General features: G+C 46.7%; 1 protein-coding gene across 2 annotated transcripts; it reads right to left on the reverse strand.

Moving 5' to 3' along the window:
• Positions 1 to 599: 599 nt before the first annotated feature.
• On the reverse strand, positions 600 to 21,278 carry LOC134406101 (asialoglycoprotein receptor 1-like). 2 transcript variants are annotated; one of them, XM_063137362.1, is made up of 9 exons: positions 21,204 to 21,278; positions 11,850 to 11,945; positions 9,737 to 9,862; positions 9,247 to 9,342; positions 7,400 to 7,471; positions 6,081 to 6,173; positions 4,719 to 4,870; positions 2,141 to 2,247; positions 600 to 1,451 (listed from the first exon to the last, which is right to left on the reverse strand). In XM_063137362.1, exons 2-9 carry the CDS (start codon positions 11,917 to 11,919, stop codon positions 1,301 to 1,303), a joined length of 867 nt encoding a protein of 288 aa, XP_062993432.1. In that variant the 5' UTR covers positions 11,920 to 11,945; positions 21,204 to 21,278; the 3' UTR covers positions 600 to 1,300. The 2 variants fall into 2 exon arrangements, with proteins under 2 accessions (XP_062993432.1, XP_062993431.1); XM_063137361.1 differs by lacking the exon at positions 21,204 to 21,278 and adding an exon at positions 13,778 to 13,866 and having other exon boundaries at positions 601 to 1,451.
• Positions 21,279 to 21,951: the final 673 nt, after the last annotated feature.

Consider the following 21,951-nt stretch of genomic DNA (forward strand, 5'->3'; position numbering starts at 1 on the left):
GAATAGGAGCCAACAGTGCGATATGGCTGCAAGAAAGGCAAATGCTGTTTTGGGCTGCATTAATAGAAGTATAGCTTCCAAATCACGTGAGGTACTGGTTCCTCTCTATTCGGCCCTGGTTAGGCCTCATCTAGAGTATTGCGTCCAGTTCTGGGCTCCACAATTCAAGAAGGACGCAGACAAGCTGGAGCGTGTTCAGAGGAGGGCAACTAGGATGATCAGGGGTCTGGAAACAAAGCCCTATGGAGAGAGACTGAAGGAACTGGGCATGTGTAGCCTGGAGAAGAGAAGATTGAGGGGAGACATGAGAGCACACTTCAAATACTTAAGAGGTTGTCCCACAGAGGAGGGCCAGGATCTCTTCTTGATCCTCCCAGAGTGCAGGACACGGAATAACAGGCTCAACTTAAAGGAAGCCAGATTCCAGCTGGACATCAGGAAAAACTTCCTGACTGTTAGAGTAGTACAACAATGGAACCAGTTCCCTAGGGAGGTTGTGGGCTCTCCCACACTAGAGGCCTTCAAGAGGCAGCTGGACAATCCTCTGTCAGGGAGGCTTTAGGGTGGATTCCAGCATTGAGCAGGGGGTTGGACTCGATGGCCTTGTAGGCCCCTTCCAACTCTGCTGTTCTATGATTCTATGATTAAGCATTGCCCGAGGCAATGTATTCTTACCACCCTGCAAGGTAGGCTCAAGAGAGGGGCTTCCAAAGGCTTTGGACATTCTAGTGAGTCAGAACATTGGTCCATCTAGCCCAGCCTTCCCCAGCCAACCTAGGGATAATGGGAGTTGGAGTCCAACATCTCTGGAATGCACCAGGTGGGGGAAACCGGATCCAGCCCATCGCCTTGCCTGCTGTGACTGGCAGCGGCTCTCTGACTTCCTGGGCAGAGGATCCGGCCGGTGGCTTCCCGCCCTCTTCGTGGGAGATGCTGGGCCTGGAACCTGCAGCCCGCTGCCTGCAGATCAGGCGTTGTGTCAAACGGGTTCGATGGCTGAGTGGGGACCCGACTTTAGAATCCTAGAATCATAGAACAGTAGAGTTGGAAGGGGCCTCTAAGGCCATCGAGTCCAACCCCCTGCTCAGTGCCGGCTTGCTTTCTCTAGGCCGGCTGTGATTGTAGGAAACCATGAGGCGGGAAAAGCTGGCCTCGCGCAGCAGACGTTCGCACCCACGCCGGCTTTCTTTGCGCAAACATTCCTTTTATTTACTTGGGGCAACCTTCAGTAGCCGTGTCGCATCACCGCTGCTGCAGCGTCCCCGGGAGGCAGCGCCGCGCCGCCCCTCCGCCGGCCAACTCAAGCCCTGAACTCCATCTCGCACATCCAGGTGTACTGGTGGGCGCAGCGTTCGTCGCTCCACAGGCCGTCGCGGTAAAGGAACGCACAATGCGCTGCGTCCCCAAAGTCACTGAAGGAGAAGAGGTTGGGCTCCCCGGGCCTCCAGTCTCTGGAACACAGGAGCAGAAGGAGCTGCCTTAGGCAGAGACAGAGCCTGCGTTCCTCGAGCCCGGGATTGACGGCACTGACCGGCAGCAGCGGCTCTCCAGGGGTTCAGGCAGGAGTTTTCCCAGCCCTCCCTGGAAAGGCCAGGGATTGAACCGGGGAGGGGGGGTCTTCCGCCTGCAAAGCAAGGGGTCCACCCCTGTGCCACGGGTCTTCCTCTCCCCTGGGCTGAGAACTGAACGATGCGGGAGAATTAGGCAAAAGCGAGGGATGGGCAGAAGGGGAGGAGAAAGACAAGCCCTGTTTGGAAGCGAAGCCCAGTCATGAGAAGCAAGCGCCTGGACGTCTGGCGTGAGCAGTGAGGGAACGGCATTCTTCACATGCTCAGGGGCACCCTTTACCTCGCATTCCAGCAGCGCAGCCTTACACTGAAAACAGAACCCACGTGGGCCACGCGTCAGGGCAAGATCCAGCCACGTGCGCCAAGGTGCAGTGGGTGCTGGACCACAGCAGCCTCCCCTGATCTGGTGCCCTCCAGATTGGTTGGACTACATTTCCCATCGTTCCCAGCCAGCACGACCCCTCAGGAAAGGCTGCGCTAGGAGCCCTGGGAGGTTGTGGGACAACAGCAGCCTTGCATGGTTGGGGAGGGGGGGACACGGATATTGAAAAATAACAGCCGGCAAAACTCACATCCTGCGTACAGTGTACGTGGTTCCGTCCACCCACTTCCACACATTGTTCTCATAGGTCAGGCCAATCCACGTGTTGTGGGTCTTCGTGCGCTGAGCCACAAATTGCTAACACCAGAGAGGATACAAAGTGTGAGTGAGCAGTGGCGGTGGGTTCCGGTGGGGGCGCTGGAGTGTGTTCAGAGGAGGGCAACCAGGATGATCAGGGGTCTGGAAACAAAGCCCTATGAAGAGAGACTGAAAGAACTGGGCATGTTTAGCCTGGAGAAGAGAAGATGGAGGGGAGACATGATAGCACTCTTCAAATACTTAAAAGGTTGTCCCACAGAGGAGAGCCAGGATCTCTTCTCGATCCTCCCAGAGTGCAGGACACGGAAGAACGGGCTCAAGTTAAAGGAAGCCAGATTCCAGCTGGACATCAGGAAAAACTTCCTGACTGTTAGAGCAGTACGACAATGGAATCAGTTGCCTAGGGAGGTTGTGGGCTCTCCCACACTAGATGCCTTCAAGAGGCATCTGGACAAGCATCTGTCAGGGATGCTTTAGGGTGGATTCCTGCACTGAGCAGGGGGTTGGACTCGATGGCCTTGTAGGCCCCTTCCAACTCTGCTGTTCTATGATTCTATGTCCGGGCCCAGCAGCCCTGAGGGTGTCCCAAATGGTCACCCAGAGAGCAGCAGATGAAGGCAGAAGCAGCAAACCAGTTAATGCCTGGGCTGGCCCACCCCGTGTTCTAGTGAGGATAGGGCTAGGATGGAGGCGAATTTAAAAAGCAAAACTGCACATGCTCAGAGTCTTGCTCTTTTTGATCTGGGTTAGGCAAACAGTTTTGTTCCAGTTCTAACATGTCAGGAATGTGTACACAGGTTTTTAAGCTTGGAAGGGTGGCGCTTGTGAGGTTGGGAGGGAAGAACAATGAGTTGTGCTTCACAACGGAAGAAGTCCACATGGCCGTCTAAAGGGAGTGGTTCTAGCAGGGGCGTTGCTAGGCACCTGAAAGATTTGGGGGCCAGGCTCAGAGAGGCATGAATGTGCATATGCTAATTTGAGAACATTAGAACATCAGAAGAGCCCTGGGGCTGGATCAGACCGAGGGTCCATTATTATTATTATTTTATTATTATTTATTTATATAGCACCATCAATGTACATGGTGCTGTACAGATTACACAGTAAATAGCAATCTAGTCCAGCACTCTGTTCACACAGGGGCCAACCAGCTGCCCACAAGAAACCCACAAGCAGAACACGGGTGTAACAGCACCCTCCCACCCATGTTCCCCAGCACCTGGTGCACACAGGCTTACCGCTTTGGATACTGGAGGTAGCTAATAATAATAAGGCCTAGTAGCCATGGATAGCTGTCTCCTCCAGGAATTTATCCAACCCCCTTTTAAAGCCATCCAAATTGGTGGCCATCACCAAATCTTGTGGTAGTGAGTTCCATAGTTTAACTCTGCGCTGTGTGAAGAAGGACTTAGAATCATAGAATAGCAGAGTTGGAAGGGGGCTACAAGGCCATCGAGTCCAACCCCCCCTGCTCAATGCAGGAATCCACCCTAAAGCATCCCTGACAGATACTTGTCCAGCTGCCTCTTGAAGGCCTCTAGTGTGGGAGAGCCCACAACTTCCCTAGGTAACTGATTCCACCGTCGCACTGCTCTAACAGTTAGGAAGTTTTTCCTGATGTCCAGCCGGAATCTGGCTTCCTGTAACTTGAGCCCGTTATTCCGTGTCCTGCACTCTGGGAGGATCGAGAAGAGATCCTGGCCCTCCTCTGTGTGACCACCTTTTAAGTGTTTGAAGAGTGCTCTCATGTCTCCCCTCCATCTTCTCTTCTCCAGGCTCAACATGCCCAGCTCTTTCAGTCTCTCTTTTTAGACTTCCTTTGATCTGTCCTGCATCTCCCACCCATCAGCTTCATGGGATGACCCCGTTGGCTTCTAATGTTTTGAGAGAGGGGGGGAAATGTCTCCCTGTCCACATTCTCCACACCAGGCATCATTTTGTCCACCTCTGTCAGGTCTCCCCTGAGCCTCCTTTTTTCCAAGCTAAACAATCCCAGTTGTTGTAACCTTCTAAATATGCCAATGTAAGGGTGGGGCGGAGAGAGAGAGACTAGGATACATTTAAATTTCACAGTAGGCATAGCCTGACAACTAAGCTCTCATCAAAACCACGTCAAATAAATAAATAGGTGTGCGTGTTGCAGCATGTGGTGTGGAGAGAGTTCCCCAGCTGAAGTCACCCTTGAAATTGCCCCCTGCGTGGGAATTAAGCTGAGGAAACGCCCCTTCCTTTGGCACCACGGGACACTCAGGGCCCGGGGAAAAAGGCTCGGGGCTCCGGCCCTGTGGTGCCCAGGCCAAGCAACGCCCCCTGCCCAGAGGATCGGGAAGTCCAGGGTTCAAAAGGACCTGGTTGCACCCAGGCAGGCCCACGCATCCAGGCATGGGGAGAGGCGGAAGCAGGGTCCTGCATCCACCCGGCCCCAATCCACTCCGGTGCCTTCAGCCCCCTTCCTCCCAAGCCCCCAAAGCCGGCAGAACTTCAGGAGCTGCCAAACCCAGGCCACTGACTTGCTCCAGGTAGCTCGTGATGGTCACCAGGTGGGAATCTTTATCTTCACAGTCCACTTTGGCTTCCTCCCAGGTCTTCTCCATGTTGGAGACCCAATAACAGTTCTTGGCAAACAAATCCCATCCTTTTGGGCAGCAGTTCGATTTGCTTCCTGGGAGGGGGGGGAGAGAGGAGGGAGGAAGGGAGGGAAGGCGACAGAATTGCATCATGGCCAAACTCTGATGTTGCTGGAAGGAGCAGCTGGAGGACAGGGGGCTGCTGCAGCAACCACTGGCGGCAAGGGGCTCCAATCCTGAGAATTCCACTCCGGGTTTCAGTCAGAATCAGTCAGAACTCTAATGGAGTTACCCGTACCTTGGATAACTCCATTGGAGTTCTGACTGAAACCCGGAGCGGATTCATCTCTCTACTGACCCCGCACAGCTCCATTAGAGTTCTGACTGGTTCTGACTAAAACCTGGAGTGGATTCACCGCCCCACTGACATTGGAGCCACCAGGCCTCAGAGGTAGCAGGAGATTTCCTGCAGCAGCAAGGGGCTGGGTTAGATTTCCTTTAAGGTCGCTTCCAGTTCCCTTCCAGAAGATGCACCCCGAGAATAAGAACATTTTGAGTTGTGAACCAAGTGCATTCGCAAGACAGATTCCTCCACACCCCGAATCTCCCAATTTCTGAAAAAGTTAAATAAACATTAAAAAGTCTTGTATCTCCACCTCTGCTTTATACATTCATGCCCTATCCCAACCTTCCTCAACCATGTGCCCTCCAGATGTGTTGGACTACAACTCCCATCAATCCTAGTTGGGGATGATGGTAGTTGCAGCCCAACACATCTGGAGGGCACCAGGCCTCTACGATCCTTTCTACACAAGGCTTTTATTGCGCTCTCGTGACTGCTCGCTCATGGTAGTTTGTGGGTCCTTTACACCACGGCGTCCTCTCCCGTGCTTTGCAATCATTATCACAAGTTTTTTTAGATGGAGCAAAGTCTCTGAATGGTCGCGGTGAAATGCTCCACGTATTTGCGCAATTCTGCTATACCACACTGCCATCTAGTGGCTGAGTCATGAAACGTATAGAACAGCCTTCCTCAACCTGGGGCACTCCAGATGTGTTGGACTGCATCTCTCAGAATGCCCCAGCCAGCTGGCTGGGGCATTCTGGGAGTTGTAGTCCAACACATCTGGAGCGCCCCAGGTTGAGGAAGGCTGGTATAGAATGTCAGAGAGAGAGAAAACAGGAAAAAAGCACATGTAAAGAAAAGCCCCAGTAAAAGTGCAGCATAGAAGCCTCACGTAGAAATGTGCTACGCCCACAAAGCTACCCGGTGCCTTTTATGTTCCTGCAAAACACACTCCTGACCTGTTCGGTTGCGTTTAATGTCCTCCAGCTCACAATTCAGGGTCCGGATGCTCTTCCGAAATTTAAAGATTTGATCCCGGAACTCTGTCTTCGCTGGAGCAGGGAAAGAGTGTCATTGAATAGAGGTCTCACTGATTATGTACCTCCATGCATTCAAATCCAGACATTTTCCTCTGTCTCCCATAACACTAGAGTGCAGCGGCAGCAGCCAATGAAACCAATGGGCCATAAAAACATAACAAGTTCCATGCTGGATCGTAGAATCCTAGAATCGCAGAGTTGGAAGGGGCCTACAAGGCCATCCAGTCCAACCCCCTGCTCAATGCAGGAATCCACCCTAAAGCATCCCTGACAGAGGGTTGTCCAGCACATCAGACCGAGGGTCCCTCTAGTCCAGCACTCTGTTCACACAGTGGCCAACCAGCCATTGGCCAAGGATGAACAAGCAGGACATGGTGCAACAGCACCCTCCTGCCCATGTTCCCCAGCAACTGGTGCACATATAATGACTCAGTCCCAGCAAATGGATGGACTTCTGCACATGACACATGTGTCCACTGGAGAAAAGGGATAGGGAGTCATTTTCCTCCCTCTCCCATAATACTAGAACCCAGTGGAGTCCTCCCACGAAACTGATTGGTGGCAGATTCAGGACACGTCGAAGGAAGGCCTCCTTCATTCAGCGCAGAGTATGGAACTCACTACCACAAGATGCGGTGATGGCCACCAGTTTGGATACCTTTGAAGAGGGATTGGACAAATTCATGGAGGAGGCGAAGGCTATCCATGACTGTATGCTGCCTCCAGTATCAGAGGCAGTGTGTGCCTACGTACACCAGCTGCTGGGGAACATGGGCAGGGGGGTGCTATTGCACTCGTGTCCTGCTTGTGGACTTCCTGTTGATGCATCTGGATGGCCACTGTGTGAACAGAATGCTGGACTATTTATTTATTTGTTTGTTTGTTTCATTTTTATACCGCCCAATAGCTGAAGCTCTCTGGGCAGTTCACAAAAATTAGGTGGACAGTCTGATTCTGCATCAGTGCTCTTCTGATGTGCTTATGGCTGTAATAAAAGGCATTTGGCTGAGATCTGTCACGGCTATTCACTGTCATGACTAAGCGGATCCTCCATTTTCAGGGGCAGTCTAACTGGCCTCTAGCAAGGACCTGGGCTAGATTGACCTTTGGGTCTGATCCGGCAGGCCTTTTTAATCTTAGCCCCCTCCCCGAATCCAGATCTCGGCACCCCCCAGACTCGCCCGCAGCCACACTGGCAAACCCACCGCTGCCTCTGGCATACCTCCAAGTTAGCTCACCTTTGGTCACCTGCTCGGTCAGGTTTTTCACCAGCCTGTCAATCTTTGTGAGTTTCTGCAGATCTTCCGTCTCTGCACAAAGAGGTCAAGGGGAGAGTTAGCAAGCTAAATTCAAGCTTACCACCACCACCAGCAGCAGCAGCCACTATGATCAAGGTGAGGCAGCTGGGGACTGGGGAGAGACGGCCTTTTGTGGGGTATGGGGGAGCATCCCTCTCCAGAGAGGTCCACCCATTTTTTGGTTGAAATATGTGCCAGGTTAAGACCTTTCCGTCTGCCCAAACTTTTTCCTGAACAGTGATCTGCTGAGGACTTGTCCGCTGTTCTGTCTATCTGGCGTTTAATTATTTTTATTGCTGCTCTTCATGCTTTTATCTGTCGAGTGTTTTAATCTCCTGGTCTGGTGCCGTGTGATTTGGCTTTCATCGGTTGTTTTACAGCAGTGGTTCCCCAAGTGGGCGGGACTGCCCCCTTGGGGGCGGTGGGATTGCATAGGGGGGCGTTAAAAGGCAAGGGGGTGGCAGGGGGGCGCTCGAGGTGGTCTTTTCCGTACCAGGAGTTTTGGTTACAGAAGGAAATTTCTGATCGCTCTCCTGCACTATGGAGAGGGGTTCAGAAGCTCCTGGTTGCATTTCCAACATCATATTTGGTGGAATGTGGTTTTAACGTGGTCTGCCTACTTCTCTCCAAGCAAAGAAATCGACTCCAGATTACTAAACATGGTGATTTAAGACTCATGTTAAGTGACTTTAATTAAACCAGACATTGGGAAACTGGTATCACTTCATCAAGCCCACCCATCCCATTAAGGATTTACAGACTAGTGAGGTACTCTACCCTAGTTACTAAATGTGATATCTAATATTTTTGCTAAATGACTATCAGACTTTGAAAAGCTGATATCACTGGATCAAGTTCATCAATTATGTTTAATTGAATAAACTAAAAAAATGTAATTGGATTTTGAATAAATATTCTATTAATTGTTACTGTTTTGAATTTTGTTGTCATTATCTTCCTTAGTGGGTCGTTGAAAACCGCTGTTCTGAATAATGATTTTTATAGTGTAGGGTAGGGGGGTGCTGGGCATGAGTTTGTGGAACCAAGGGGACGGTTACCCGAAAAAGTTTGGGAACCACTGTAAAGGTACTTTGGAAATTTCATTTCAACATTTTAAAAGCAAAGCTGCCAGCCTTTGAATCAACATAGGCGTGTGCAGTACATTTCATGAGGGAGTTGTTTTTTTAAGGCGAACATTTATTGAATACACAGTCATAAAGGACATTATTTTTATTCATTTATTTATTAAGCACTGTAGACACCGATGCCGTGCACCACATTCAGTTTGCCTGACCATGAGAGGGCAGTTGCGGGGGGGGGGGGGGAATGTGGAGACGCTCGTCAAGGCCCAGCATAGGCGGGGCTTTGTGGTGACACTGGCTGGAGGAGGAGCTTATGAGGGCAGCTGGAGGACCGTTCCCTCTGGATCCCCCTCTGGATCCCTACTCAGTGGCCCCCTCAATTCAATGCTTATTGCTTGAGACATTAGGGTGTGCCTGGGCACACCCGGCACACCCCTTGCGCACGCCTATGGGAATCAATATTGTCCTGCTGATTCTCACACAGGCTTTGTGGCGACTATGTGTCATTGTTTTTAACCATTACTCAGATGGCCGAACGGGGAACAGATCCATTTTCAACCATGTTCAAAACTGTCCATGCCGGTTTCTCATTAGGCTTTTGTTCCTTCCCCCCCACCCCCCACCAACAAAAAACCCAAATGCATTCCTTGATTCCACCTTTTTTCCTCTCTTTCAGCGGCTAAAAGCCACGCTTCCTGGACTCACCTTTTCGTTTCAGGGCAGCTAACTCCACAAAGAGCGTGTGATTCACACTTTTGAAATCTTCCTGCATCCCCGATAAACCAGAGTCAAACTTGCGCCCTAGAATGAGGAAAGCTGATGCAGATAAAGAAGCAGAAGCTGGCTAATCAAGAGGTTGGGGCATCAGCAATCTTTTGCTGAATTGGGAGAACTAAAAGAGGCAGAATCTGTAAGGAGGAAGCTTCTCATTAAAGGCACAGGAACCCTGAAAAGCCTCAGTAGTACTGGATAAGGTGCTAGGGTGACCCTATGGAAAGGAGGACAGGGCTTCTGAATCTTTAACAGTTGTGTTGAAAAGGGAACTTCAGCAGGGGTCCTTTGTAGGCAGGCCGCACCGTCAGGCAACATGGCCAGTGCTGGTTCCTTGCTCTTACGCAATGGCCTTCTTCCGCTCTTTGCCACCCACACCACACCCCACCCCACAGTTTGATGTGTTTCCCGCTGGACCACTCACCGGTGAAGCCAAATGCGACGGTTGAGATGACAAAGATGCAGATGAAACCCAGCAGGATGAGAATCAGGCGCCGGCCAGAACAGACACGTCGCCCCCATGACTGAGCCGGAGCTGCCAACACAGGGCCTGGGGAGACGGTACCGAAAAAGTATGCGAGGGATGCATCAGACGACAATCCAAAATGCTTGTACTATACGAAGGGTCATGCAGTGATCGCTGCTCTCTTGGAGGACTTTAAAAGACTATCAGATCCAGGGCTACTTGTCGATTTCAGAGGCCATATGTCTCTATATATCCGTTGCTAGCGAACATGAGCAGAAAAGGGACTCTCTTCCCTGGCTGCCAAATAGTTTCCCGGCGAAGTATAAAGTGTTGGTTATCACCTTTAAAGCCCTACATGGTTTGGGTCCAGGCTGCCTGTGAGACCGCCTTCTCCCGGACAATCCGCCCCACACACTCAAGTCCTCTGGGAAGAATCTACTTCAGTCAACCAAAACTAGGCTGACAGGTATCACCCAGAAGACCTTTTCCTCTGCTGCTCCCAGACTGTGGAACGGCCTGCCGGAGGAGATTCATCAACTTGACAATCTTTTAGCATTTAAGAAAGCCATAAAGACTGATCTCTTCGGCCTACCCAGTGAAATTTTAGGATCATTTTAGGATGTTTTAAGGATGTTTTAAACATGTATGTTATGTTTTTAATCAGTTTTTAATGTGTTTTATATTCATTGTTGTTCCCTGCCTCGATCCAAGTGGAGAGGCAGGTAAGAAATATACGATGATGATGATGATGATGATGATGATGCACAGGTTAGGCTGACCATATGAAAAGGAGGACAGGGCTCCAGTATCTTTAACAGTTGTATTGCTGGGCAACCCTCTGTCAGGGATGCTTTAGGGTGGATTCCTGCATTGAGCAGGGGGTTGGACTCGATGGCCTTGTAGGCCCCTTCCAACTCTGCTATGATTCTATGATTCTATGAAAAGGGAATTTCAGCAGGTGTCGTTTGTATATATGGGGAACCTGGTGAAATTCCCTCTTCATCACAACAGTTAAAGCTGCAGGTGCCTTGCCCTCTTTTGTATCTGGTCACTCTAGTATAGCTCCTGCAGCTTTAACTAATATTCAGCTTGCGATCTACAACAATTCCAAGATCCTTCTCGTTTGTAGTATTGCTGAGCCAAGTATCCCCCATCTTGAAACTGTGCATTCAGTTTGTTTTTCCTAAATGTAGAACTTGGCATTTATCCCTATTAAATTTCGTTCTGTTGTTTTCAGCCCAGCACTCCAGCCTATCAAGATCACTTTGAAGTTTGTTTCTGTCTCCCAGGGTATTTGCTATCCCACCCAATTTTGTGTCATCTGCAAACTTGACCAGCGTTCCCTGCACCTCCTCGTCCAAATCATTAATAAAAATGTTGAAGAGCCCTGGGCCCAGGACTGAGCCCTGCAGTAGCTGAAGCTCTCTGGGCAGTTCAGAAAAAATACTAGCAGTTTTCTCTCCATCTTAAGTCTTTTCTAAATTAAATGGGTCTTAATCACCCATTCAAGACCAAGCCTCTGAAACTTACTTTGCATTACAATAGGAAGCAATGTATTACTGTTGGGAGAAGTCATTTCCCCCCAAGCTATTGTGAGAATTGCAGCTAGGCTCAGCGGAATGCAAGGAACTCTGAGGGGGGTGACAGATGACCTCAGCGTCCCTGCTCATAAAGAAGGGGGGGGCTGCACCCCTGTGATCCCTGACTCAACAACATCCCTGCCTGTGGGCGTTCCAAGGCATCAGGCTGGCCATAATGTGAACAGTATCCTGAACGATATAGGCTTTTGGTCTGATCCAGAATGGTTCTTCTAATGTTCTTACAATATTTATTTATTTATTTATTTATTTATTGCATTTCTATACCGCCCAATAGCCGGAGCTCTCTGGGCGGTTCACAAAAATTAAAACCATTCAAAGTATAAAACAACAGTATAAAACCATAATATAAAATACAATATAAAAGCTCAACCAGATAAAAACAGCAGCAATGCAAAATTGCAAATTTAAAACACCAGTATAAATCATAATGGTAGCCCCGGAAGGAGCGAACAACGAACGAACGAACGTACCTCTTCTGAGATAAATGTCACCTTCGTCCTCTGTGTCCAGGGACTTAACGTCTTGATAATCCTTGATCATTGTGGTTTGGAGAGGACTTGAAGAATCTGGAATCAGAATATATTCGGTTGGGGGAGATGGGCAGGTTGAAGAGCTCAGGACCCGTGAGAGGGTGTGTTGAAAACAATAGTTTCAACAGTATTGGGGTTGCGCTGCCCAGCTGATGCTGCTGTGGGTGCTGTCTCTGGTCCGACCCACATCACCCCCTGGAGTGGAAGCTTTTTTGGAGCACACCTCCCTGATGATTCAGAGGAGGGCAACCAGGATGTTCAGGGGTCTGGAAACAAAGCCCTATGAAGAGAGACTGAAAGAACTGGGCAGGTTTAGCCTGGAGAAGAGAAGATGGAGGGGAGACATGAGAGCACTCTTCAAATACTTAAAAGGTTGTCACACAGAGGAGGGCCAGGATCTCTTCTTGATCCTCCCAGAGTGCAGGACACGGAATAACGGGCTCAAGTTAAAGGAAGCCAGATTCCAGCTGGACATCAGGAAAAATGTCCTGACAGTTAGAGCAGTACGACAATGGAATCAATTCCCTAGGGAGGTTGTGGGCTCTCCCGCACTAGAGGCCTTCAAGAGGCAGCTGGACATGCATCCGTCAGGGATGCTTTAGGGTGGATTCCCGCATTGAGCAGGGGGTTGGACTCGATGGCCTTGTAGGCCCCTTCCAACTCTGCTATTCTATGATTCTATGATTCTATGATTTCAAGTTGATTAAGTGGACATTACACGGCAGCAAAAAGCCCTCTACTTCATTTATGGGGACAGGAATCCCGCTCCTGTCCGCCCCCTGAGTTTTCTTCATATAAAAAAGAGATTGTGTGAGCATATTTCAGACAGATTAGATAGATCAAAGTCCAAATGCCCAGCTTTGTAGGAAATGTCGGCTTGCAAATTAGGATTTCAGTTATCATCAGCCAATCACGCGGATTACAATTATGGAGATTAACAAACAAAAAATAGATAAAAGCAATGAATACTAGAATTTTGCTTGTGGCTTTTAACAGGATGAGGGTGCAGCTAATCATAGCAATCCGATTTAAAACATTTCATTAAAGTTCCCCATCTCAAACAAAATTCAGTTCACAATTAATTTGGCATTACTTATTCCTAAACAACCCAAAGTGCATATCAAATTTTTAATACACAGAGTCAGGTTTTTTTTAGTATTTGAAATGTATTTTTTAAGCCTGAAATTTGGCTTTGAAACTGAAACTGACTCAGATATTTAAGTCAAAATGTCAGACATTGAGGCTCACTTTGTCTGGCATTATCCTGCTGAAATTAACAAATGGAAGTGATTTGACACCCAGCCCTATAGCTGGTGACATAACCCAAAAGCAGTGGTTCAAAATTTAAGTTAGCCCAAATGATTGTTCAAAAAAGGAAATGATATTGTGATGTGAACTATTTCATTGACCAGAATGACACAAATGCACAATTTTCACGCAGAAGTTTGGCATTCCAATAAGTCTGGCCAACATTACTTCAGACCCCACGTTTTTCATACCAGAGAGATACCTCCCATATCTCTCTGCTTACCTTTCAGAAGACATTGTGATTTCGATTTGCAATAAATTATCTCACTGAATACACGCTTGGTGGGAAGTTATCATATTCAGTCTTCCTGAACTTGTCCAGATTTTCAACCACTCAACATTTCCTTAACTCTGGGTTTTCTTGAATGACTTTGACAGTTAAACCTTTTGCTTTTCCTACACCGATTTCACAAGGGTCCCTGCTTTCTCCCTCACCTCCTTCTCTCCCTCTGTCCTCATCTCCTTCCCTCTGTCCCATGCACACCCTGATTTCTGGCTGACCTCGGGGAGGGGTAATAGCTATAAAACAAAACATGTGGAGTTTATTGGTCTTTCTTTACCTTCTCCTTTGTCTCTGCCTGGGGTGCAAGTCCTGTGTGCTGACTCTCTCCCACCCACACTCCACTCTCACCACTCTATCCAGCATGATCTTTGAACTGTCAATATTATTTGTCCTCCATGTTGAATGCAGAACTTTCCAAAATCCCAGAGATGAGTCAGCTGCATGAAAGGGGAATGTTTCATTGCTCCTACACAGAGCCTGAAGCCAGAGCCGGATTTAGGAACAAGCCAAGTAAGCCATGCCTTAGGGCAGCCTTCCTCAACCTGGGGCGCTCCAGATGTGTTGGACTGCATCTCCCAGAATGCCCCAGCCAGCTGCTGGCTGGGGCATTCTGGGAGATGCAGTCCAACACATCTGGAGCGCCCCAGGTTGAGGAAGGCTGCCTTAGGGCCTCATAATATGTTGGACATAACTCAGGTGTAAGATAGCTCAGATGTAAGAGATGTTGTAAATATTTATTTATTTATTTATTACATTTATATACCACCCCACAGCCGAAGCTCTCTGGGCGGTTTACAACAGTTAAAAAGAGTAAACATTTTTTTAAAAGTATACAAAATTTTAATAACCATCAGAAACATATAGACAACAATATAAAAACAACATTATCCATTTAAAGTCTGTAGTGACTTACAGCAGAGCTGCCTTAGATAGAGAGAGTGTGGCAATGCAGCATTTAGTCTTGGAGGCAATAGGCGCAAACTAGAGCCAGTTTAAAAGAAGTTCAAATTAACTTACTGTATTGGTCCTTTTATACACATCTTCAGAGAAGGCTATCTGCCACTGTTTCGTTACAAGCACCCTTCTAACACTAGAGTGACCATATGGAAAGGAGGACAGGGCTCCTGTATCTTTAACAGTTCTATTGAAAAGGGAATTTCAGCAGGTGTCATTTGTATATATGAAGAACAGCAGTTAAAGCTGCAGGTGCCCTGCCCTCTTTTAAATCTGGTCACTCTAGTATAGCTCCTGCAGCTTTCACTGTGGTGATGAAGAGGGAATTTCACCAGGTTCTCTATATATACAAATGACCCCTGCTGAAATTCCCTTCTCTATGCAACTGTTAAAGATACAGGAGCACAGTCCTCCTTTCTATATGGTCACGCTATCTAACACTGGGTGGTACCCTTTCATTACCCTTCCTATTACCCTATTTCTTCAATTCCAAGATGCACTTTTCCCCCCATATAAACATCTCTAAAAATGGGCTGCGTCTTAGAATCGCGGGTGTGTCTTAAGGTTTTTTTCCTCTGTTGGTGGTACTGAAATTAGTGTGCGTCTTACAATCGATGGCATCTTACAATCGAAGAAATACGGTATAATGTAATACACCTTTTTTCCCCTCTTTATTTTTATGTACAGGGCCTCTGCATCTTGATAGGTCTTAATCCACCTCGCCCCCCCTGGCCTGAGCCCTCCCAAGGAAATGAGTAGGCTCAACATCCACCTTGAAATGGGACCCCCACCACGCCCACACCCCAGAGACACACCGCCAAGGGCAAGCAGAGGCACCATTCGCCTTTGAGAAGCACAACCAGGGGCATTCATTCATTCATTCATTCAGTTTAAGATGCCTTTTTTAATGGTGTGCTGCTTTTAATGATGCACTGGTTTTAAACATTTGAATTAGTTGTATGTATTTTATGGTGTTTTCATTTGTGTTGTACCCCGCCTCGATCCAGAGGGAGAGGCGGGTAACAAATAAATATATTTATTATTATTATTATTATTATTATTATTATTATTATTATTATTATTATTATTTTATTGTAGCTGGACACAAGCCTGGCTCATTCGTTCATTCTTTCATTCATTTATTACGTTTCTGTACCTCCCAATAGCCAGAGCTCTCTGGGCAGTTTACAAAGATTAAAACCCTAATATACAATGTAATAACATAAGGCCCTTAGACCAGAGGACTTTCTCTTCTGCTGCTCCCAGATTGTGGAATGGCCTGCCAGAGGAGACTCGCCAACTTAACAGTTTATTAGCATTCAAGAAAGCTATAAAGACGGATCCCTTCCAGCAGGCCTATCCAGTGGAATTTTAGGATGTTTTTAAAATGTTTTTAGGGCGTTTTAACAATGTATATTATATTTCAATTCAGGTTTATGTATTTTATATTTACTGTTGTTCCCCAACTCGATCAAAATGGAGAGGCGGGTAAGAAAAAAATTTATATTATTATTATTATTATTATTATTATTATTATTATTATGCAAGTTATGTCCCAAAACATAACAATTTTACACAATCAACAACAGCAATAAAACCCAGGACCTGTTCAAAGCCCTCTTGTATGCTGCTGCTAAATGCCTGGGAGTAGAGGACAGCCTTCCCCTGACACTGGAAAGATGACAATGTTAGGCCTCGCTGAGGAGAGCATTCCATACTCAGGGGGCTACTATCAAAAAGGCCCTTTCCCATGTTGCCACCCTCTGAGACACTTGGAAGAAGGCCTCAGGTGATGATCGTAGCATAAGGGCAGCCTGGGGAATGCTGGGAGTTGGACTCACCACATCTGGAGAGAAGCAAGTTGGAGACAGCTGCCTTAGTTAAATCCCATCTGAGACTAAGAGCATCTCTTCATTAAGAGAAATTGCATTGTTTACGCGGGGCTTCTCTTCTTCCTGTTTCTTTGGCATGATTGCTGTGGACTGCATTACATGGGAGGAGAGGGGCAACAAGGGTTTGAATTGAATACTTCCCCTCGGTTCAGTTCCATTGAGTTCTATTGAGATAATGCCATCTAGTGGTGGGAGAGCCTGCTGTTTCCCAGCTGTTAAGACTTTAACAGTGGTTTGTTTTATCTCAGGATTTCTAGAGGCTTCTGCAGGAGACGTCCTGGTTGTTGACGACCACATGAAATTGACCCCAAAAACTTCTGTGAGTAGCCAATCATGAATGTGCAATAAATCACTCATTTAGAGGAGCTGAAATCCAAGAGGCAATTGTTCTAAATCACACCTCTTGTTCCACCTCACTGGGCTGTTGGCCCTCTGTGTAGGTGATGATGAACATCAAGTGTGCCGGGGGTACCTAGAAGCTCTCTCCACACCATCCTGCTCAGAACACTGGCTACACCAGGCTCCTTGATTCTTTTTCCCCAAGTCACACACACTCACACACACACACACACACGCACGCACACACGCACACACACACAATCTTTGGGGCTGAAACTGAGCTGTGCCTTCACTCACGGAACCTCTGGGGACATGCAATGCTGAGATTATATACGTCTCTCTAGGAGAGGATAAATTTAGAACTGGTTTGTCAGCTCCCTTTGCTACGTCTTATTTCTCCTTCTCCTGCTTAGTGAACTTCAACTTTTTCCTGTCATTTCACACCTGCACTTGACTCTCTCTTTTACCTAAACCAGACTTTCCCCAACCTGGTGCCCTTCTGCTGCCTTGAACTACAACTCCCATCATCTTTTTGTGAACCGCCCAGAGAGCTCCGGCTATTGGACGGTATAGAAATGTAATAAATAAATAAATAAATAATCTGCAGCCAGTGCAGCCATTTGGAGGGAGAGTGGTACTGTCTGTAGCCAGGCAGGAGTTGGCCGGAAGTGTTTCGCCCCCACCCCCTCGCCCCATCTCAGGGGACAAAAACCCGCAAGCGTACGATGCACAGTCATTCCCAGTCAAAAATGCTGGTAAGAGAGCAGGAATCTAAAGAGAATAAGAGGAGGGAAAGCAATCTAAATTGGACACCTCATCACCTTTGTGTAGGTGGCTGGCCTGCTTTGTTGTTGATTTCATTATATGTAATTTGAGTTGTAACTGCTATAAACAGCTAAAACACAGAGCGTTAAGAATAGACTCAATAGCTAAAGAGACTGTTTAGAATATACCCTTTCAAGTCCTTGAAAGGTTGTCACACAGAGGAGGGCCAAGATCTCTTCTCGATCCTCCCAGAGTGCAGGACACGGAGTAATGGGCTGAAGTTACAGGAAGTCAGATTCCGGCTGGACATCAGGAAAAACTTCCTGACTGTTAGAGCAGTACGACAATGGAACCAGTTGCCTAGGGAGGTGATGGGCTCTCCCACGCTAGAGGCCTTCAAGAGGCAGCTGGACAAGCATCTGTCAGGTATGCTTTAAGGCTGATTTCTGCAGTGTGCTGTTCTTGCCTCGTCCGTGTCAAGAAGGTACAGCTGACCGTAGCTTGGAGTCTCATCCGACTGCAAAGTGCCCATCCAATCATAGAGTAGTAGAGTCAGAAGGGCCCCACAAGGCCATCGAATCCAGCCCCCCCCCCTGCTCAATGCAGGAATCCACTTCAAAGCATCCCTGACAGATGGCTGTCCAGCTGCTTCTTGAAGGCCTCTAGTGTGGGCGTTCAAGATGGTAAACTCAACCTTGTACCTTGAACACGGACCAGGACTTCGTGGCTGTGCATAGAAGGTGCATAGAAGGAAGCATAAGCCTAAGGCACTGTTGTACTTGTGAATGTCCTTCAGGAATTGCTTGTCAAGAGCAGAGCAGTCAGAGACAATATTACAGATGAAGTCCAGAAACTTGAGCGGAGGTAGTGAAACCGAGTTCCCCACCTGGCAGCAGAGAGGAGTTGTTATTATTATTATTATTATTATTATTATTATTATTATTATTATTATTATTATTATGCTAAAGGAAGTGAGGCAGGTGGCTACTAGGCGGGTTGGACTTGATGGCCTCAGAGGCCCCTTCCAACTCTACTATTCTATGAAAACAATTGTAACAATTGAATTGTAACAACAATCATGAAAGATTCCACCTTTCATGAGCAATCTCTTTCCATTTCTAAAGTTAGACCTTTTACTTTGGCTTGGTGTAGCGGCTCATTTGAACTTTGCTGTAATGCAGCTACGGCTTTTTCCCCTTTTTTCTTTTTTGCTGACAGCAACTGTACACTAGAAAGTATTTGGATACCTACCACCAGCTACCGGCAGTCTGGAGAGTGCGGCATCTGTAACGCTTGCTTGGACTTGAAACAGACAAATCTACCAAAAATAACAACATTGCAAGAAAAATGTATTTCTCGTTCATGCTTATACGCAGAATTATGCAGTGTCACACTGAAATAAAAGGGCTGGAAGAGCAGCTGAGAATAAAAGCAGCTGCTATCATTGGGGCTGCGATTTCCACTTGACAGTGTAAGGCCAGAAAGCAGGCTAGGGGCGATGTGTATCACCGGAGAGGCCCATATAACCACCCCCAAGACAACGTACAAAAATATCTTTAGGCTCAGTTACAGGCATTGGGCGCAAACACGAAGATTGGTACAGGAAATCATTAGGATGGCCCAGAAAAAAGGAGTTACTGCAGCCACCTGACCCACGAATGGTGGCTGCAGTAACTATTTATTTTATTGATTATTAAAACATTTGTATTCAGCCCTAGGATCTCAGGGGGGTGTACAGATAAAATTATACAATATGAAACAAATATCCACAGCTATAAATAAAATTGAACCATTAATCAAGCTAAGGCCAGTAAAGAATTTAAAAGCAGTAAAACCAATTAAAACAGTTAAATAGGGTGACCATATGAAAAGGAGGACAGGGCTCCTGTATCTTTAACACTTGTATTGAAAAGGGAATTTCTGCAGGTGTCATTTGTATATATGGGGAACCTGGGGAAATTTCCTCTTCATCACACCAGTTAAAGCTGCCCTCTTTTAAATCTGGTCACTCCAGAATAGCGCCTGCACTTTAACTGCTGTGATGGCGAGGGAATTTCACCAGGTTCTCCATATATACAAATGACACCTGCTGAAATTCCCTTTTCTATGCAACTGTTAAAGATACAGGAGCCCTGTCCTCCTTTTCATAGGGTCATCCTAAATTAAAACAATGTGCAAGTTTGGTGAATTTAGCCATCAAAGGCTTTGTTAAAAAGCCATGTCTTTACTTGGTGCCGGAATAAAGTCGGCGTTGACACCAGTCGGGCCTCCAAGGGGAGGGCATTCCACAGTCGGAGTACCACAACAGAGAAGGCCCTCTCCCACATCCCACCATAGAATATGTCTCGCATTGGTGGGACGTGGATGAGAGCTCCTCCAATGGATCTCAAGTCTTGGGCAGGCATATGTAGGGAGAGGCGCTTTCTCAAGTATCGAGGTCCCACGTAATTTAGGGCTTTAAATGTCATTGCCAACACCTTGAATTCCGAGCAGAAGTGTGTAGGCAGCCAATGAAATTGGCTCACCTGTGGCCAACCGTAGGCTGCCAACCCAACAGTGAGTAGCCTCCAAGCCTATGATAGATTAGCTATGCATATGTCCACTTAATAAAAGGATTAAAATGAAGGGAAATGAATCCTATAGACTTCTTATGTGTTTGCTGAGATTTAACAGGAACCCGATGAAAGTGACTGTTCATTTTGTGTCTATGGAATGTTGCCACCTGTACATTTGTCAATTTATGTTACATAGGGTGACCATATAAAAAGGAGGACAGGGCTCCTGTATCTTTAACAGTTGCATAGAAAAGGAAATTTCAGCAGGTGTCATTTATTTTATTTATTTATTTATTTATTTATTTATTTATTGCACTTATATACCACTCCCATAGCCAGGGCTCTCTGGGTGGTTTACAGAAATTCTAGAATTGAGATAAAAACGAGTATACAAAATTTAAAATTCTAAAACACAGAACATACACACATAAAGCATTAAAAACCGTTAAAAACTAAACACATGGATGATTAAGGTGTGCCGCCATAGTCTGGGGGCCACCACCGAAAAGGCCCTGTCCCTCGTTGCCACACTCCAAGCCTCTCTCGGAGTAGGCACCCAGAGGAGGACTTAGATGTTGAACGTAGTGACCGGGTATATTCACGTCGGGAGAGGCGTTCCGTCAGGTATTGTGGTCTCAAGCCATGTAAGGCTTTATAGGTCAAAACCAGCACCTTGAATTGGGTTTGTGTATATTGCATATATACATTTGTATATATGGAGAATCTGGTGAAATTTCCTCTTCATCACAATAGTGAAAGCTGCAGGAGCTATACTAGAGTGACCAGATTTAAAAGAGGGCAGGGCACCTGCAGCTTTAACTGGTGTGATGAAGAGGAAATTTCCCCAGATTCTCCGACACCTGCAGAAATTCCCTTTTCAATACAACTGTTAAAGATACAGGAGCCCAGACCTCCTTTTCATATGGTCACCCTAATGTTACATAACTATATCATACATTTTTTTTAAAGTAGTATATCAGTAAACCTTTCAAAGTTTAAAAATATAACATCAGTACACCGTTAAAAAATCCCATCTCCAGGTATAATGTAGTGTAAAGAACCAGAGAATGAGGAACCAATCCTTTTCTTTCCTTAGTGTCTGAGAATAGTTGGAACAGAATCGGAACGTTTGAAGAATAAGCATTGAATAAAGGTGCAATGGGGAAGGAGGCAGGTTAGAAAACCATGAATTGCTTACCTGAGAAGCTTGAGTTTAATATTCTGGCATAGGTAGAATTTTATAATTGCATTCTTTCCCGCTTGGGCGAAAAGGAAAAAAATACAGTTTTAAAGAGAACATCAGATCATCACCACAGCCTTTTATATTCCAAATTGTTCTTCCTCTTTTCTAAGAGGACAGACGACAGAGATGACAAGGGGGATTGAAACAAAGAGGAAGTAAGAACAGTGCCTCTGAGCACATGCAGAAAGAAATTGTTCTTCATTAAAAAACAAACACTACCTATTTTAATGTTTCGAAACAATTTTAAGATTGGTATCTCTGGACTAAAAAAACATTTATTAAAAGCTTTCGTGCGTTTATTCAGGTTTAATGGCTCCAAAAGTTTGAGTTTTATTTTTGTGAATACAGGAAGGGAAGACAGTTCCTCTTTTGCGTCCTTACAGAGAACACAGTCAGAAGCAAGAAAGCAAGAGTAATGGGGAAATGGACAGTTTAAACCTGTTTGACTCTGGTAGTTCTAAACATTTTCCTTTTTTCTTCCAGATGTGTTTTTTTTTAAAGCACAAGTTGTTCGCAGAGAAAATTCAAATCAAGCAAAAAGTTTAACTTAACAACCTGCATTGATTGAACCATTCAAAGTCTTACATCTTGCGTTTTTGCAAGACTTCCTTAAACACCATGTTCTTGGTGCCCACTCCAGGGCGGCCACGGCCACGGCCACGGCCACGGCCATGGCTGTGTTTTGGGACATCGACCACTTGGC

Source organism: Elgaria multicarinata, chromosome 11 (genome assembly GCF_023053635.1).
Source record: "Elgaria multicarinata webbii isolate HBS135686 ecotype San Diego chromosome 11, rElgMul1.1.pri, whole genome shotgun sequence".
Lineage (NCBI taxonomy): Eukaryota > Metazoa > Chordata > Lepidosauria > Squamata > Anguidae > Elgaria > Elgaria multicarinata.

Excerpts from the sequence above, each read along its gene's own strand:
- LOC134406101 (XM_063137362.1), bottom strand. The coding sequence starts at position 11,919 with ATGATCAAGGATTATCAAGACGTTAAGTCCCTGGACACAGAGGACGAA. Across the intron at positions 7,472-9,246 it reads AGCTGCCCTGAAACGAAAAG|AGACGGAAGATCTGCAGAAA; the intron begins GTGAGTCCAGGA and ends CTCTTTGTGCAG. Across the intron at positions 4,871-6,080 it reads CATTAAACGCAACCGAACAG|GAAGCAAATCGAACTGCTGC; the intron begins GTCAGGAGTGTG and ends CCCCCCTCCCAG.